This window comes from Trichinella spiralis, assembly GCF_000181795.1.
Source record: "Trichinella spiralis strain ISS 195 chromosome Unknown Scfld4, whole genome shotgun sequence".
NCBI lineage: Eukaryota > Metazoa > Nematoda > Enoplea > Trichinellida > Trichinellidae > Trichinella > Trichinella spiralis.
The window spans coordinates 5916749-5933375 of record NW_003526943.1 but is presented as its reverse complement, the minus strand read 5'-3'; the positions used below and the strand labels follow the sequence as shown (position 1 = coordinate 5933375).

The 16627-nt window shown below is 33.0% G+C and overlaps 4 protein-coding genes across 4 annotated transcripts; 2 read left to right on the top strand and 2 right to left on the bottom strand.

Annotated features, from left to right (window-relative positions):
* Positions 1 to 196: 196 nt before the first annotated feature.
* On the bottom strand, positions 197 to 4545 carry Tsp_01502 (conserved hypothetical protein). The gene is made up of 9 exons (XM_003377226.1): positions 4065 to 4545; positions 3493 to 3610; positions 3339 to 3441; positions 2869 to 2986; positions 2013 to 2421; positions 1312 to 1434; positions 1121 to 1253; positions 584 to 988; positions 197 to 340 (listed from the first exon to the last, which is right to left on the bottom strand). Exons 1-9 carry the CDS (start codon positions 4543 to 4545, stop codon positions 197 to 199), a joined length of 2034 nt encoding a protein of 677 aa, XP_003377274.1.
* A 547-nt stretch (positions 4546 to 5092) lies between these two features.
* Positions 5093 to 6831, top strand: Tsp_01503 (putative rRNA-processing protein EBP2). The gene is made up of 7 exons (XM_003377225.1): positions 5093 to 5100; positions 5720 to 5740; positions 5868 to 5940; positions 5988 to 6068; positions 6116 to 6249; positions 6302 to 6425; positions 6562 to 6831. Exons 1-7 carry the CDS (start codon positions 5093 to 5095, stop codon positions 6829 to 6831), a joined length of 711 nt encoding a protein of 236 aa, XP_003377273.1.
* Positions 6832 to 7018: 187 nt separating this feature from the next.
* Positions 7019 to 9789, bottom strand: Tsp_01504 (putative BTB/POZ domain protein). Its single transcript, XM_003377224.1, has 9 exons — positions 9694 to 9789; positions 9372 to 9579; positions 9124 to 9320; positions 8250 to 8655; positions 7965 to 8195; positions 7745 to 7901; positions 7462 to 7671; positions 7175 to 7346; positions 7019 to 7090 (listed from the first exon to the last, which is right to left on the bottom strand). The coding sequence occupies exons 1-9, from the start codon at positions 9787 to 9789 to the stop codon at positions 7019 to 7021; spliced, it is 1749 nt and encodes a 582-aa protein (XP_003377272.1).
* Positions 9790 to 12018: 2229 nt separating this feature from the next.
* Positions 12019 to 16595, top strand: Tsp_01505a (putative cadherin domain protein; the record flags this gene model as incomplete). Its single annotated transcript, XM_003377223.1, has 2 exons — positions 12019 to 12142; positions 12928 to 16595. Coding segments are annotated over exons 1-2 (3792 nt in total), but the record flags the coding sequence as incomplete, so codon positions are not given.
* Positions 16596 to 16627: the final 32 nt, after the last annotated feature.

The following is a 16627-nucleotide window of genomic DNA, read 5'->3' as shown; positions in this document are numbered from 1 at the left end:
TCATCATTCATTTACAGAAACTTCAGTTGCATTTAGTAAATTCGAATGACGTTAAAAATGGTAAAATCATCACATTTCGCATGCTAAAATTTGAAAAATTTTTTGTTAAATTGAAATCTTGAAAATATAATCAATGAAGCATCGTTTTCATTGAGATTGTTGTTCAGCAATGCTTCACGTGAAAGACATTTGGGCTTCAAATTTTCAAAGTAAATGAATCCGCCAGATTATCGTAAGAAAGAATGTCGATTCGTAACTTGCTCAGTGGAGCTTCCAAGCACAAATACACCACCAGAGCTACTAAATAAGTAATGCACGTAACCGATACCGCATTGTAGATCTAAAATGGAAAAAGAAAAACACATGAAGTTCTCCTTTCTAATAGTAAAATTACATTTAAATTACTTTCAAAAGCAAAAATGATTTTTTTTACTTTTTCAAAAAGAAAGAAAACAAACGATTATAATTCAAGATGCTTTAACATTAAAATCTACCAATATTATCTTTACTAATGAAAAAAATTATAATACAATAGCTAATTTTTAAAGTTCCAAAAATTATGAAAAAAAGAAATTACAATTACCACATTGCATATAGTAACATGAAAAGACTCTCTGAGCGTTAAAAGCAGTGTTGCGGTGATCATTGGATGAATGAGAGCCGCACAGTAGCTAAGCCTGCTCAACGGCTTCCACATTCTCATGGAAAGCCATCGATTGACAAAACCTGTAAAAATATGATCGAATAAGAAAACAATTCTTCCTAGCTTGAAGAACAATCGCATACAATTCTTTGAGTTCAAGCATAGCATGATGATCATGGCAATGGTGATGGGCCAGGACAAACGGCTCAGACATGCGTATAAACCTTTAGCTGTGCTTGACCATCGCATTGCTGAACATACGGCACCTTTAGCGTAGTCGTAAATGCCAAAAACTGTCGTTGCGTTGAACAGCAATGAAACAATCCACAACACTTTTCGAGTGCGCTTAAAAAATCTTACACAATTTTTATCTGATTATAATAATTAATTATATATGCTGGTATTGTTTAAAACTTTAATGACTTGCAGCATAAATTGTAATCAAAAAAGTAAACGCTGAAATAAAAAGAATATTACCTTGGAAAATTTGTAGGGTTTATTTTTCATTTTGTATATAAAATAGCCCAACGCTATTCCAACTAAATATGAACAACAGTGTGAATATGGTTTTACGAACACATTTTTCACATAAGCATCCAATTTTTCCAGTCTTAAAAACAAGAGTAAATATATTTGAATAACTTTCAAAAGAAAAACAAGCTGCTTACTCTGAGAAGTTTGTTGTAGCAACGTATGAAGGTGGATAATCATTTAGAACAACTATAACAGCGTGAAGAACTGCAAAACTTATCATCAGCAGGCTCGTAGCGGCTAAAGCCACACGAGGGGAGCTACAATTATTAAGATGCACATAGAAATAATCTCACAACATTGCTTGAGATGTTACAAACTGACTGTAAATATAAATTTTCTTCAACAATTTAATCATCTTTAATTATTTTCTCCAAAATTACCAAAAAAAAATATTCATAAGAAAACTTACTAATGATAAAGTAATAATAATAAAGGTGATAATATGTAAAGTTGCACTTCTACAGCAAGAAACCACGCCCAACCCATACACTGAAATGTAGAAGATATGAAATAATATTTTTTTAAAAAACTAAACAAAAAATAAACAAACTGGATTTTCTTGACCAAAAAAATTGTTTATAAATAATAAATTGGTCCACCAAGAAGATTCACATCCGAGTTGAGAACTGAACGACGGTATACTACCCGTCCACAGAGGTCCATCGCCAACGTGCTTGAACAACAAAGCCACAAAGCCAAGTAAAACAACATAAACAGGAACAAGTCTATAAAAAAAGAAATTAATAAAAGAATATTAATTAATAAAATTCATAAAAAAAAGAATCTTCAGCTATTTCAAACGTTTCAACGTTGGAAAATGGAAATCATCGGTTACCTTATGGCACGCCGTATGTAGAACAGTACCCAATGCATTGGATCAAGGGCATTGTGAAGTTGTGCACGATTCAAAAATAAGTAGCACACCAGGAACCCGCTGAGAACAAAAAATGAATCGGCTGCCAAAGCGGCGGAATTAATTATTTGTGCATAAAATTTGCTTATCATGTCCATCGCCTGTAACGCGTTGTCTGAAATACAGATTGCTGTTGTTGAATTTCCTTGTGTTTTTTTTCTTTTACCAATGTTGTTCATTGCAAACAGAACGCTAAATCCAAAAATAGCATAACACACGCTAAGCACACGAATGCCATCAATGCATTGTATGTGATCTGGATTTATTAACTGCAGCTCGGATAAATTTCTCGGTATCGAGAAAGACAAAATTACACACTTCTTCCAGTCATCTACAAGCATATTTATTGGTTGTCAAATAATCGAATCAATCAAACAAATTATACAGTACATGATTCCTCAACAACTGCGTTGGCATGATGTGACGCACCATCTTGATTGACCATGTCAAATTCAACCTTAGATAATCATTGAACAGTGTTTCAAAATATAATAAAATTATTCTTACAATGTTCAAGTTGTTTTTGGAACTGTGAGAATTTTTTACAACCTTTTTCGATGTGTCTGATTTATATTGATACCAGAAATCCATTGCAGAACCGACGATTACCAAAAATGCTAACGCACATCCAATAACACTTCAAAATATTCAAATAATTAAATTAAATTAACAAAAAATAGGCAAATTGAATACAGTTGCAATAAAAATGATTTTAAAATGAAAGTTTGATTAAAATGTTATAAAATAGAAATAATTGCATACACCATTACAATAGAACCGGCATCATCTTCCAATGCTTGCGGTTCTTCACAACGAATCTTGATCATCGAAGAAGCATTTGGATAAACTGAAAACCAATTAATCACATATATGAAAATGAAAAACTTATTAAGAAACTGAAATCATTTTTAATACCATTATCTAAAAACAGTAATAAATTATAAGTAGATAACACTAAGATGAACAAAATAATAAAATACTTGAATGAATAAAATTTGAAAAAAAAACACTTGAGATGCTACAAAATAATGTACAATTCCATTTAATATTTTCTTTATTAATATATTTGAAAAATAAAATACTCACTCAAATCACTTAGTTTAGTTGTTTCAACAGCTGAACAAGTTTTAGGCATGCAAATGCCCCATTGCAACGGCGGCTCGGTCAAACTGTCACTTTTCAACTTATTATTCTAAACACAACGATGAGCTTTATTATTAAATTTAGATAAAAGAAAGGAAAACTTACAGAATATGCAAATGGCAGCCTCTTTATTGTATTCATGTGAAATCGAGGTAAGTGAATCATTATGGAACAATGCTTTCCTTGAAATGTCCCTTCTTTGGCTTCTCTGAAAATACTAAGTGAAATTCAACACTGAAAAGCAGCTATGTTTATTTACCCAGCATTTTGATTTTGGTTTCTCGACACGGAGATGTCTAAGCATTCTTCATAGCTTCCAAGAAAAAGCAAATTTCCTTGAAAGATACCAGACGGAAGCTTACCAATAGAGTCCACAACTTAAATTTCAAACGTTTCACTTAAAGGGTTAATTAATTTTACACTCGTTAACTTCAGTATACATAAATTTACATATGTAATATAAAAACTGCCGTTTAAATTAATTTTAATTAACAAAGTTTGAATAATTTGACAAAACTAAAAATATATCGAATGTTATGTTTCAAATTGTATATGCATAAAAGGAATTAAATTTGAAAGAAATTCTTCACTTTTGAACTTCATTTAATTTCTGCATTTCTTAGTGAACAATAATAAATTATTCAAGCGTCTGTCAACATAAATGCAACATTATATAAAATAAATAATGTCGTCCTCATGGGTAACAACAAAAAGTGCATAACCACCACTTCTTTAAAAATTAAAAAAAATTTGTTTCTTTTTAAATAAGTAAGAGGCTATATATTATATCATGAGTGAAATGAAAACAATTTCCAATTGATGAATACTAACCTTTAATTACCCAGAGGTTTGAATAAATCTTCTGATTTGATTCTTCAACACATGCTACTTTTGCGTCGTCTGGCAATGAATCACAGAGTTTCGCCAGTTTAGTTGCAGTTCCATTTAAAAAATCAGAAAATGAGCAAACCATGAAACTCAAATCTTCCCTACAGGGCTCTTTTAAAGTGGTGTTCTTCCAGTTGGATATTTCCATACAATAATATTGCACTTTCTCCAACAGCTTACGCAAATATTCCATAATATTTTCTACCGGAGATCGGTATGAATCGGCAAATATCACTTTTCCAAAATCGATCATTTTTTCAATATAATATCTTTTAAAAATATCCATTTGGTCATTTTTGATTTGAGTTGAAAATGAAAATTGCTGCTGCTGCTGGTGCTGAGGACACGCCCAAATTGGCAAAAAACAGGCAGCAAGCAGAATGCAAAGTAGGCGGATATTTTTCAAATACATGCAACTTGTCATTTTTCCATTCAATTTTTCACAGAACTTTGTAGCTTAAAGGAAATTTAAAATTAGCCCACGCTGCCGCAGCTAGCTAGCTATAGTTCACCGTTGCCGACGGCCGTTGTATCAATCAAACAGCGAAGCAAATTCCGCGCTTCACGGCTAAAATTTGCTTGATCACCAATCGCTTGCTAATCAATCTATTTCGTCAATCATTTTCTCCCATGGCCCCCTTCTGCAAACTAGTGAAAATTGTTGAACGCGTTTGCATAGCGTTGGCCTTGTGGCGGCGTGAGTTGTCCAACAGCTAAACTGAAGTAAATAAATTCAATTGAGAAAAAACGTCAGCAACACGCTATCGATTAAAGCCGCTCATCAACATTTGATAAGGTGATCAAGTTGCTTGCACAATTGTCAATTTCTTACATCTCAAACAATCATGTTACAACTTGTAAATTTTCTCATTTAATGATAATAAACTGTAAGGTGGAAATTTTCAAATCAGTGAAAAATAACTGTTTAACCTGTAATAGTGAACGTAAAATACGAAAAAAACTTAAGCAGAATGGAAAAGTTATTGACACGTATGAAAAAACAAAATTTTTGTATCTACAACATACTGTTTTATTCGTTTTTTGAGCATTTTATAAGTAATCTATAATAGAATAAGTCATAAAATTATCAAATAAGTAATTTCATTTGTGCTATAATTTCCAATTCTAATAATTTGTCAAATTTATTGCACTGTGATTTATGTAGAATATTTGAAGCATTGATTATTTTCATTTCAATTAATTTTAAAGTTTTGGTCTATAATCACTAGTGAACTTCATTTTCAATAACTGTAACGGCAAATAGCTAATTTGCACAACATTTACGTATATATTTAGTTCATATTTATAAAGATTATTTTTCAATTTGAAAAAATTTCAAACATGTTAATATTTTTCTTTGGTTTTTTAAATATAAATTATTTATGCCCTATTCAGCTTAGTAGCTTCATCTTAGTTCAGTTCAACCAAATTCTAAAATTTAATAATTCTCAAGATTAAAATATGCTACCATAATAAAACAAATAAACAAACAAATAAATTTTTACGCAATTTAATCACTTTTCTAATTTTTAATGCTTTGCAGATTTACAGTACTTTTGCTTTAAATAACCTAATTTTCAGTAATTATTTTTTTGTAGACAAATTTTTCCATATCAAAAGTAAATTAATTTTATTGATGAATATGTATTATTGAGTGTTTTTTTGCTTCAATATAATTTTTAAATAAAGTAAGAAAAGTATTAACAAATTTTCTATCACATATTTTACCGGTTTGATATTATTCAGGTTTAAAATCATGGATGGCAGTGTGATAAGAAATAATGAGCTTGAATCTTCTGATGAAGATTCTGACACTGAAGTAATTTTACTTTGCATTTTTAAATAGTTTTTCATTTTGAAATTTAGCTTCAAGTGGCACTTCAACAAGGCTATTTAAAGCCTGGATTGAACATAACTGTACCGAAATCAAGTGCAGTAAACAACAAGGTATAGCATGAAATGTTGTTGCTTATTTTAATTCTGTTTAGTTTTAGAATGGCCTCAAAAAGAAGCTTGAAGAGTTAAATAAAAATTTACCTTGGATTGAACGCATGAACGTTACAGTTAGTCGCAGTAAGGCTGCTGATGATGCTGCAAAATCAAATGATTTCCAACTTGAAATGAATTTGTAATTTCAGTTAAATTGATGCTATTTTGGTTTTTTGATGCTTGTATTTTAGCTATAATCAGGCCAAGGAAAGTGTTAAAAGTGCGTTTTCTATGATTGATAATGAGCCCAGTTTAGCGTTTCGTCCAAGCGACTACTTTGCCGAAATGGTCAAGCCTGACGATCACATGACAAAAGTATAATGCACAAGAATACGTTAATTTCTGATTGCATTATTATTAATTTTTATTTTTATTACGGTTATTTTCAATTTTATGCTTATTGAATACATTTGTGTTTTCATATTTATATAAGTTAATGTTTTTTTCACAGATTCGAGAAAAACTGTTGGATTATCAAAAGAGAAAATTGAAACCTAATTTAAACAAAAAATTAACAGATAAAAAGAAAACTGTCAAAGTTAAAGAACCAAACGAAATGATGTTTGAACAAAGCATCGATGAGCAAAGCAATTCTGGCACCGTTCGTATAGAAAAAAATCATCGTAAAAAACAGGAAAATAAAAAAAGCAAAACATACGAATTGAAGAAAAAGAAGACTTATAACAGTAAGAAGAAAAGGAAAGTGAAGATTGGAAATTGATATTGATGTCATGTGTGAATTTGCTTTTGTTGCCATATTTTCCAATTAAAGTGTATCTAGAAGCATGTCTTTTTTCTGTGAACACAAAAGGAATATTGTTTCAGTAATTTTAATTTCACTTTGATCACAATACTTTTTTTGATGATCAGTTTCATACAGTTGTCAGAAACAAAATTTACACCAACAATCATGGATAAACTGTAACGTTGGGAAATACCACCGCAGAAGCCCCTGCTCGAGCGTACTTCAGCGGTGCAATCTGAAATTAGAAATCCATCGTCCTCATTTATATACATTCTCATATCTCATAAAACATGATAATTTATATAAAACAAAAAATTACTTTATGCCAACGGCAAGAAATTTCGTCGTAATATTCGACGCAATTTTCGTACTGTTTATCTGAATAGCCACCAATAGCCAATAGAAAGCATCCAACAGTACAGACTGCTATTCCATCTCGAGCAGAGGACAGATGAGCAACGTAAATCCACTCATCCGTTTCTGGATTATATCTTTAAAAAAATTTTCACTTGTACTAATTATATGCAATTGAGAAAAGAGTCGCCAAAATTGAAATATACAATTTTGCATGACATTATAGAGGAAAAGCCAATCAAATTCACATACCGTTCAACAGCAGTGTATCGAATTGCAAGCTTGCTAATAACGCTGCTCACACCGCCTACAGCGTACAAGAAACCATTCAAAACGCCAACGGCGACATTACCACGCGGATGGGACATATCTGCACAAGGATACCAACAATTTCTCAACGGATGGTAGCATTCCACGGAACTGTGACAGTTGCCAGCACCTCGTCCACCAACGGCGTATATTCTGCATGAAGGAGAAAAAATAAAATTTACAGTTGCTCAAAATGAATAATATATAATTTTTCTGCCCTATTCACTTTCCGTTCAACACTGCAATGCCGAAGGAACTTCGAGCTGTAGACATGTCGGCAATTTTAACCCACTCTTTCCCGTCAAACCGTTCTGCCGACGACAAGCATGTCCAACCGTCATGACCCCCGATTGCAAAAATCATGTCATCCATCACTGCTACGCCTAGAAAAAATAATTCAATTTAATATTAAAAAAAATATAAATTTAATATTCAATAAAACTCACCGAGAGCATGCCGCGGTGTATTCATGGACGGAATTCTGGTTAAACAGACATTTTTGTCACGTTTGTAATCCCACACATCAACAACGGAAAGGGTTTTCAAGCCCTCACGACCGCCGATAAAAAATATACGATCACCAAACAACGCCACACCAAACTGTACCCTCTTGCTGGCATAAACGACCGGATTCCACCGGTCATTGACAAAATCATACTGTTCACTGATCAAAGCTTCTACAAATAAACAAATCAATTGTCCCATTAAACATTAATAAATACATTATTCACTTTTCGTAGCGTCGGTGCCACCGAAACAGATCACACTGCCCAGTGTGGATTTTCGAGCTCTGCAACGAATGCCCAGTTCGAACATGCTCCGAGCACTTGGGCAAAGGTGGAATTCCAAAGCGTCGACAATTTGCTTGCAACAAACCAAACTGTTCATTATCAACGGATTCGTTTTGATCTGCTCAACGATATACTTGGGCGGCAGTACGGCTATTCTAAGCACGTCGAACAAACGCTCCAAATGTTCCACACGTTCCTCCTTCGAATGCATTATCCACAACATCAGCGCCTCATATATTATACCCTCGTTTGGAACGTTCAAAAAATCACTGGACAACAATTCAATCACCTCGGCAACATTGAGAAGCAGATATTCATCGTGCTTGATCACTTCGACAAAGTTTTGCTACAATTTCAACTCGCATAATTGAAAATTCTCTCAAAATAATACATAATATACTTTGAATTTCTCAAAAAAAAACAATTTTTCACTATTATTTTCAATTCATTTTTAAAAAGGAAAAAGAAATTATCCTTGTTTCAGCTATAATTCTGTTTCATATAATATTAATCAATTCAAACTAAAATAAACCACAAACTAGATTATTTCAAATAGAACTTGAATATCACTTTACATGACGTTCACTGAAATAAGTTGCATACAAACGATCCTTCATTGAAAACATTATATAAACTTCCCCCGATGAACTACCCTTTTGAAACATATTTCATGTTATCACTGTTTGCTGAACGAAATACTATTTTTTGAATGAAACATACTTTTCAAAAAAATATACATATATACTGAATCGTGAAATATTTTTAAAATAATTTCTAAACTGACAAATTTCCGAACCTATTTTCACTTGCTTACATAGACAAATTTCTCAGCAGCATCCATCAGCACGTCACACCCATTTCTATCAGCAAAAGAGCGAATGCCAATACAATTGGAAGGATGGAGCTTTTCTATCAGCAATTCGCTGCAACGATCAACAACTGACGGTACCTGAAGCATGCTAGCCCCTTGGAACAGATTTTCCACGTTCATTTCATTCACTTCAATAACACCTGAAAATTTTAAATGTTCACGTTTCCCCTTTATACAAAATCCATACCCACCAGAATAACAGTAAGTGATTATTGCTTCGAGAATATCCGGATCAATACTACCGATGTGCACTTCGTCGGATAAACTTTCCTTCATGTTGGTCGTAAACAAGGCGTGAAAATAGTCCGAAGCAGCGGCCAAAACCACTCGATGAGCCTGAATTCGCTTGTGACCAGTAATTAAGCAAACATCGCACATCAACCCTCTTCTGTAAAATTCCTAAAATTGGGCTTTTCAAATTTCAAAAAATTTTGTCACAACCATTGTTTTATTATTTTTATCAACCAACATTTAGACAAGAAAATCTTTTTTTCAAAATTTTTTTTCAAATACCTCCAGTCGTTGGGCTGTTCTCATCAAGATGCAATTTTGATTCACAGGTGAACATTCTTCTGCAGTTGTCGATAAATCATCTTGAGAATCCGCCATCGGTGTAGCCTGATATTTGAATTTCCTATCACAACGTCGATGCTTGGCGCTCGTCAACCTTCAAATCAAACGACAATTTAAAATATGCAAGAACAATAACTGTACCTGTCATGAAAAACTTTCTTTTCATAAATTATACAAAATAAATTATTAAAATAATAAAATTCATTAACATTAAACAACTAGTAAGAAATACTTTTTGGAATTGAATTCCTTCAATGTTTTACAGTATAAAACAAAAGAATAAGAAATTCAAGTTACTTTTTATGCCATTCACGTTCATCTATTATTTTTTATGTCTTAAAAGCGTACTTGATTAAAACGCAAGTTTATATGTTTTAATAAAAATTATTCTGTTTATAATAATTACCACGTATATCAGTGTGTGTGTGCAATTATAAATTATTCAACAACTTCATGATAAATATACGTCAAATATTGTTATTGCCGGTAAATATATCATTCCAGTATTAATTAATGATAACTGTTTGAATTCTGAATAGCTCTACTTATATTTAACTTTGTTGTTTACCTGCGCTTTATATATTTTAACGGAAGGTCATAGTTTTTATTTTTTAAGTGTGCTTTCGACGTAAAATTTATTGTATTGTCTGAGAAATGAAACGTTGAAATTTCTACAGAAATTTTCATTTATAAAATTCTAAAACTATTGTGGCATTAAATGTGTATAATTAATTCATTAGAAGATTAATTTTACAAAATTCATGCAAATTTTTACAAAACTTCTAAATTTCCTCCGTAATATATTACTTATCAATATTTGGAATGAACATATGATTAGTTTCAATAAAATAATTTCGTGAGGAAGCTTTTTGGTCGTATCCAATATTCGAATTTTCTTGAAAATTTACAGTATCAATCGGTCAGCATTTAGGCGCTTGTTTAAAGTGCATCAGCGTTTGGAAAGGCAATTTTAATAATGGAATGGTGTTTTCAAAATGAAATTTAATAGACAATAGTTGTATGCTTAAATTTTTGCAAGACTCTTTTGACGCTCTTTTTTTTATCATTGTAATAGATAATAAAATATTTTTCTTCCAATGCAACAGCAGATGATAAAAAATCTTCTAAGTTATGATTCAAGAGTCAACTGTGCTTAAAAGATTTGAAAACCAACATATTGAAAGAAATTAACTGCTTGGAAAAAGCAATGCATGTGCTTTAATGAAATTCCATAGCAATTTCAGGAAATACTTGTCAGATTGAAATTTGAATAGTAAAACCTAAAAATAGCTTTTCATGCATGAAAGCAAGGCTTTTGATACAAAAATAGACCGAGGGCAGGCACATTATCTTTTGCTGTTATTGTTTTGTCACAATTGTTACAGTTCAAAAATAAACCTTTACTCATTCATTGATTGATGTTTAAATCCCTCAGCACTGAAAGCTAAAAAGTATGCTAAAGCAGTAATTAACCCTGCTGATGTTCTATGCCACTGTAAGCAACGAATAACTTTTCTTAAAACACGGCGGAAAGTGCACTATTTCTGATTGTAAATATTGTAAAATATTTTTATTTGCATTAGACAATAAATATCTCTTATTACAACATAACTTTTAAAAATGTGTCAATTTTTCTTGTGATTTATAAAATGATACATAAAGTTTCAATAAAAATGTTTTAATTTATTAAATTATTTTTACGATGAGTATGATTATAAAAATGAAAAAATATATATTTGCAGCATAAGATTAGCATTAGTGTCAATTGTTTGCTATCCATATGTTCATTAATTTTCAAACAAGTCCTAATTATTTTCTTTTTCATTCAATCTCCTTTTTCCCATCTTCATGAAAATAGGAATATTAAAAAAATGACTACACTTAATATTATTATAGATAAATATTATTTTACTGAAGATGATGAAGGTGGAAAATCGTTGTGGGGGATCTTTCCGTCCAGCAGAGGTCGCTTCAGGTGTTTGGTTGCTATTTACGGTTGTCGTGCAAATGGCTGACGTGACCTTTAGCACAACAAAGGCAAATAATAATCCCCAAGAGGAGTCCAATCAAAGCTGGAGAACAGCAGTTGTTCAATAAAAGCTGGCGCGATTGGCGTCGGCTGGTGTGACGGACTGGCGCTTATTTCGAAATCGAAAAATCAAAGCAGACGTTGCTTGGTTGCCAGTTGATTTTCCATTCAAACATTTAAGCGACACAAAAAGCCGAATGGTTTGATTTAGGCACTCTTCTTTTCTATGAATACAGATGAATGGACACTGCCCCGCTACAATCTTCTTCCCACTGCTTCTTGGTGCAAGCAGTTTTCTCTATCTCACTTTATCCGCATCATCTTCTCTAGAAGAGCGCATACAGCTCAATGTTACTGAAGGTTAGTCAGTATGAAACGTTTTTTTTCCATTACCTATTCAGTAATTGCATTTATAAGATTTTAAACAATTGCTTGTAAATTTTATCACCTATTGCAGTAGGTTTTCTTTTTCATTCAGAACTTTAAGTTTATTATCATTCATGATGCAGTATAATAAGGTGACGTTGAAAAGTTATGCTATATTTGTAAATTTATATGCTAAAAATGACGTCCTCACCAACCTAATGCAAAATAACTGCAATAATTTTGATAGATAATCTTTTTTACTTGATACAATTTTAATAATTTTTTCTATTGAAAAAGTTTAATAGTGCTTGATGAGTAACCAGGTGTTTCATTACTGTCCTTGAACTGTTTTGCTGTTGAAATTGATTTTTCTCTCTGTCTGACATTGTGGTAGCCTCATGATGGTTATTTACATACAAAATGTTGGCTAATTGCACAAATTTATTTTATGCACTCTAAAATGTACAAAAATTCTCTTAAGTAATTGAGTGTTGAAGTTTTGTAAAAGAATTGTCTTCACATGTACATAAAATACATTGAAGTTGCATCAAATATTTTTACTAATTTTGAAATGAATTTGCATCGGTTTTTTTATATTTTTAAATAAAATGTAATATGTGCTTAAATTTCCAGTTTTTCTTAATGAAATATTGTTCGAAGTATTCAAACAGCTAATACATTTTGACAATAATGTTCATTTTGGTTTAAGTTTTTGCAGTTTTAAGCAAAACTTAGGGCCATTTTTATGTATATACTTTAATTTGAAAATAAATATTTAGGCGTGCCAAAAAACACAGTTGTTGGTTCGATTACAAAGCTAGATGGTTATCAGTACCGGTTAAGCGAACCAAATGTGCATTTCCACTTCAACACTGATACAGGAGAAATTATTACTGCTGAGCAAATTGATCGTGAAAATCTGCTCGATGGTGACTCGGATACTATAGATTTGGTGATCGTAAGTAAAGGAGTGCCTGCATATTTTATCACTGTCACAATTAATGTGCTTGATGTAAACGACAATGCTCCAAAGTTTCCACTCCCATACCAAAATGTTTCGCTTCCAGAAAGCGCTAAAATTGGTACTCAAATAGTTTTAATCGGTGCAAATGATCGAGATGCTGGAATAAATGGGAAAATTGTGAATTACACGCTGATCGGCTCAGATGCCGAATGTTGCCAACTGCTCAGCCAAAATGAAGGTTCAGTTTTGTTATTAACTTTGAAAAATCCATTAGACAGAGAAAAGAAAGATCTGTACATTTTGAACATTTCCGCTACCGATGGTGGTGTCCCGCCGTTGACTGGCTACACAACAGTTTTCTTGAATGTACTCGACTCTAATGATAATCCGCCTGTGTTCAACGAAACGGAATATTTAGTGATAGTGAATGAAAGTTTGCCTGTTGGAAAGCCGATTTTTCAAATACAAGCAACTGATTTAGATTTAGGTGAAAACTCACGTCTCAGTTATTCACTTATCGACAATGAAGAAGAATCTTTTTCAATCAATTCAGAAACTGGCTTAATTGAAACTACTAAACCGCTTCACTGCAATAAGCATTATTGCAAGACCAGTGGAGAATGCGTGGGCGAGTGCATTTTGACAGTCGAAGCAACTGATCACGGCTTACCTTCTCAGAGAGCTCGCGCTTTCGTTCGAATTCAAGTTGTAAATACGAATGATCACCCACCTGAAATCCAAATTCGATTTTATACCAATAATGTTGGTGGTTATGCAATTGTGAATAACCAAAACCCTGTTGGTTCTGTGATAGCGCTCATTTCAGTTACAGACAAAGACAGCGGAATTAATGGAAAAACAACATTGAACATTACCAGTGGAAATGAGCTTGGGCATTTTCGTCTAGACAACAGTCTCGGATTTAGTCTTCTACGAACCAATGCATCACTGAACCACCGTGAACATCACTGGTACAACCTTACTTTGAAAGCACAAGATCTAGGCTTGAAGCCTAAGGTTACTTACAAAATGTTGCAGATTTTTGTGAAAGGTAGTCGACGTATGTCACCTAATTTTCAAAAGCAACATTATAAGGTTAGCTTAGCTGAAGATTTACCAGTTGGTTCTAAAGTCATTGCCTTACAAGCGCATTTGGAAAATAAGCCCATTTTCTACTCTATTTTATCTGGAAATGAATTTGGATGGTTTCATATAACTGAAAAAACTGGTCTTATTACTACCGCAGCAGAGCTTGATTATGAGTTTCAGTCTGAGCATATTCTCATAATCTCTGCCAAAAGCGCTGCACTTACTGAAGACTTTTCCACAACAAAAGTTTATATTCAACTCATGGATGTGAATGACAACTCGCCTGAATTTTTGCCCGACTCTCTAGAAGCATCCGTACCAGAAGATGCTAGCATTGGAACTCACATAACTACCATACGCACTACAGACAAAGATTCAGGCATGAATGCTGTAGTTAAGGTACAACTGATTGCATTTACAGAAAATTTTCAGTTAAATGAAACAACTGGTGATTTGATTCTGATGAAAACTTTAAATCGTGAAATTCAAGCCGAGTACTCACTGGACATTATTGCAACAGACCAAGGTTTGCCACAAAGACAAACTTTCGCCACCGTCAGAATTCGTGTATTAGATGTAAATGACGAACTTCCTAAATTCTATCCCACGAAATATGCCGTTAATATATTGAAATCTTCTGCTGTTGGTAGTGCAGTGGCAACAGTAAAAGCTCGAGACCTTGATGAAGGTTCTAATGGATTGGTGACGTATTACTTTGAAGACAGTCCGGTGGGTATATTTGATCTTGATGTGAATCTCGGGAAGATAGTTCTAAAGAAAATTCCTCTTGGTCGAAACAGTATCAATATTGTTGTGAAAGCTAAAGATGCAGATGGTAAAACTTCTGTGAATAACGCTACTGTGCAGGTGAATTTCATAGACTCACTGTATGCTACCCCTAAATTTACACAACCAAAATATGAATTTGTCGTCCAAGAGGATTTTGGAAATGGTCCACATTTAGCTAGACCCATTGGATCAGTCAGTGCGACTGATTTTGATTCTGGCTCACAATTACATTATGAAATTGTTGATGGAAATTATATGTCCTTATTCGAAATTGGACCATATTCTGGAGAAATTCGTTCTACAAGAACACTAGACTTTGAAGAGCAACGGACGCACCAACTCAAAGTGCTTGCTTATGGTCAGCAGGCTGTCACTTCAGTTCTTGTTTCAGTTAATTTAGAAGATGTCAACGATAATGACCCTAAATTTTTAAATAATGCAAATATTGTTGAAATCACTGATCACACGCCTGTTGGTTTTCCAATTTTGCATACTCGAGCTGAAGATGCAGATTCTGGAATGAACGGAAAAATTAACTATTATATAGTTTCAGATCTAAGACATGCATTTTTAAGTGTGGATTCTGATAGTGGATTAGTCACATTGACTCGACCTGGCCATTTAGTCAATCAGGGACAGTATGAATTCTCAGTCCACGCTAATGACAACGGCATGCCATCAAGGAATGATTCTACCAAGATTACTGTTTTAGTGAAGCACGACAACAACATTTTGGAATCATTTCAAAATCAAACTTTGCAATTCATTATTCCTGAAGATAAAGCTGTAAATGAAATGGTGTCAAAAATTGGTTTTGGACAATATCTACACCAATATTATATTGTGGATCCAACACCTGATGACTTGTTTGGTGTATTTCCAGATGGTTGGATTTATGTAAAAAATGCGTTAGATTTTGAAACCACCAACTATGAAAAGCTTTCCATTTCAATTCAAAATGGCAAAGTGAAGTCTTTAATCGAAGCTGAATTTTTCATCACTGACGTAAACGATAATTCACCTACATGTTTGAAAGAGATATTTCAATTTGAAATTGCTGAAAATTTGCCACCACTGAGTTATGTTGGCACAGTTGAAGCTGATGATCCAGATTCAAAATTAAATGGTATTGTCCGCTTCAGACTTGCTAATCCAGAAGAAGACCGTTTTGTTTTGGACTCAGAAACTGGGATTTTAAGAACTTTGGTCCAGTTTGATAGAGAAGAAATTTATAAAATAAACAAGAAATCTACGATAGAACTTCAAATAGAAGCATATGATTTAGCTGAAGTTCATCCACTATCAACACGGTGCTCTGTTTTCATTACGGTTATGGATGAAAATGATCATCGACCGCAGTTTACGTTAGATATGTATAGTGCTTCGTTACTAGAAAACAAAGATATCGGATCAGAAGTTCTAAGAGTCAGCGCACGGGATGAAGATATGAATATGAACAGCATGGTGAAATTCGAAATTGCTTCTGGCAATGAGAACAACACATTCTCTCTTGACCCTTATACGGGCAAACTTACACTTTCAGCACCATTGGATCGAGAAATTCAAGCTGTTTATAGAATTACTCTTCGAGCGACAGATCATGCTGTACTCGTTATCTAGCATTGCTTTTGCAACAA

Bases quoted from the DNA above. Each gene is read 5' to 3' on its own strand.
- Tsp_01502 (XM_003377226.1), bottom strand. From the start codon at position 4,545: ATGACAAGTTGCATGTATTTGAAAAATATCCGCCTACTTTGCATTCTG. The intron at 3,442-3,492 runs GTAAATAAACAT...TAGTATTTTCAG, and splicing joins AACCAAAATCAAAATGCTGG to AGAAGCCAAAGAAGGGACAT. The intron at 1,254-1,311 runs GTAAGCAGCTTG...CTTGTTTTTAAG, and splicing joins GCTACAACAAACTTCTCAGA to ACTGGAAAAATTGGATGCTT.
- Tsp_01504 (XM_003377224.1), bottom strand. From the start codon at position 9,789: ATGGCGGATTCTCAAGATGATTTATCGACAACTGCAGAAGAATGTTCA. The intron at 9,321-9,371 runs GTGGGTATGGAT...TAAAATTTTCAG, and splicing joins AATCACTTACTGTTATTCTG to GTGTTATTGAAGTGAATGAA. The intron at 7,091-7,174 runs GTAATTTTTTGT...TTCTAATTTCAG, and splicing joins TTTCTTGCCGTTGGCATAAA to ATTGCACCGCTGAAGTACGC.
- Tsp_01503 (XM_003377225.1), top strand. The intron at 5,741-5,867 runs GTAAATTAATTT...GATATTATTCAG, and splicing joins CAAATTTTTCCATATCAAAA to GTTTAAAATCATGGATGGCA. The intron at 6,069-6,115 runs GTATAGCATGAA...GTTTAGTTTTAG, and splicing joins CAAGTGCAGTAAACAACAAG to AATGGCCTCAAAAAGAAGCT.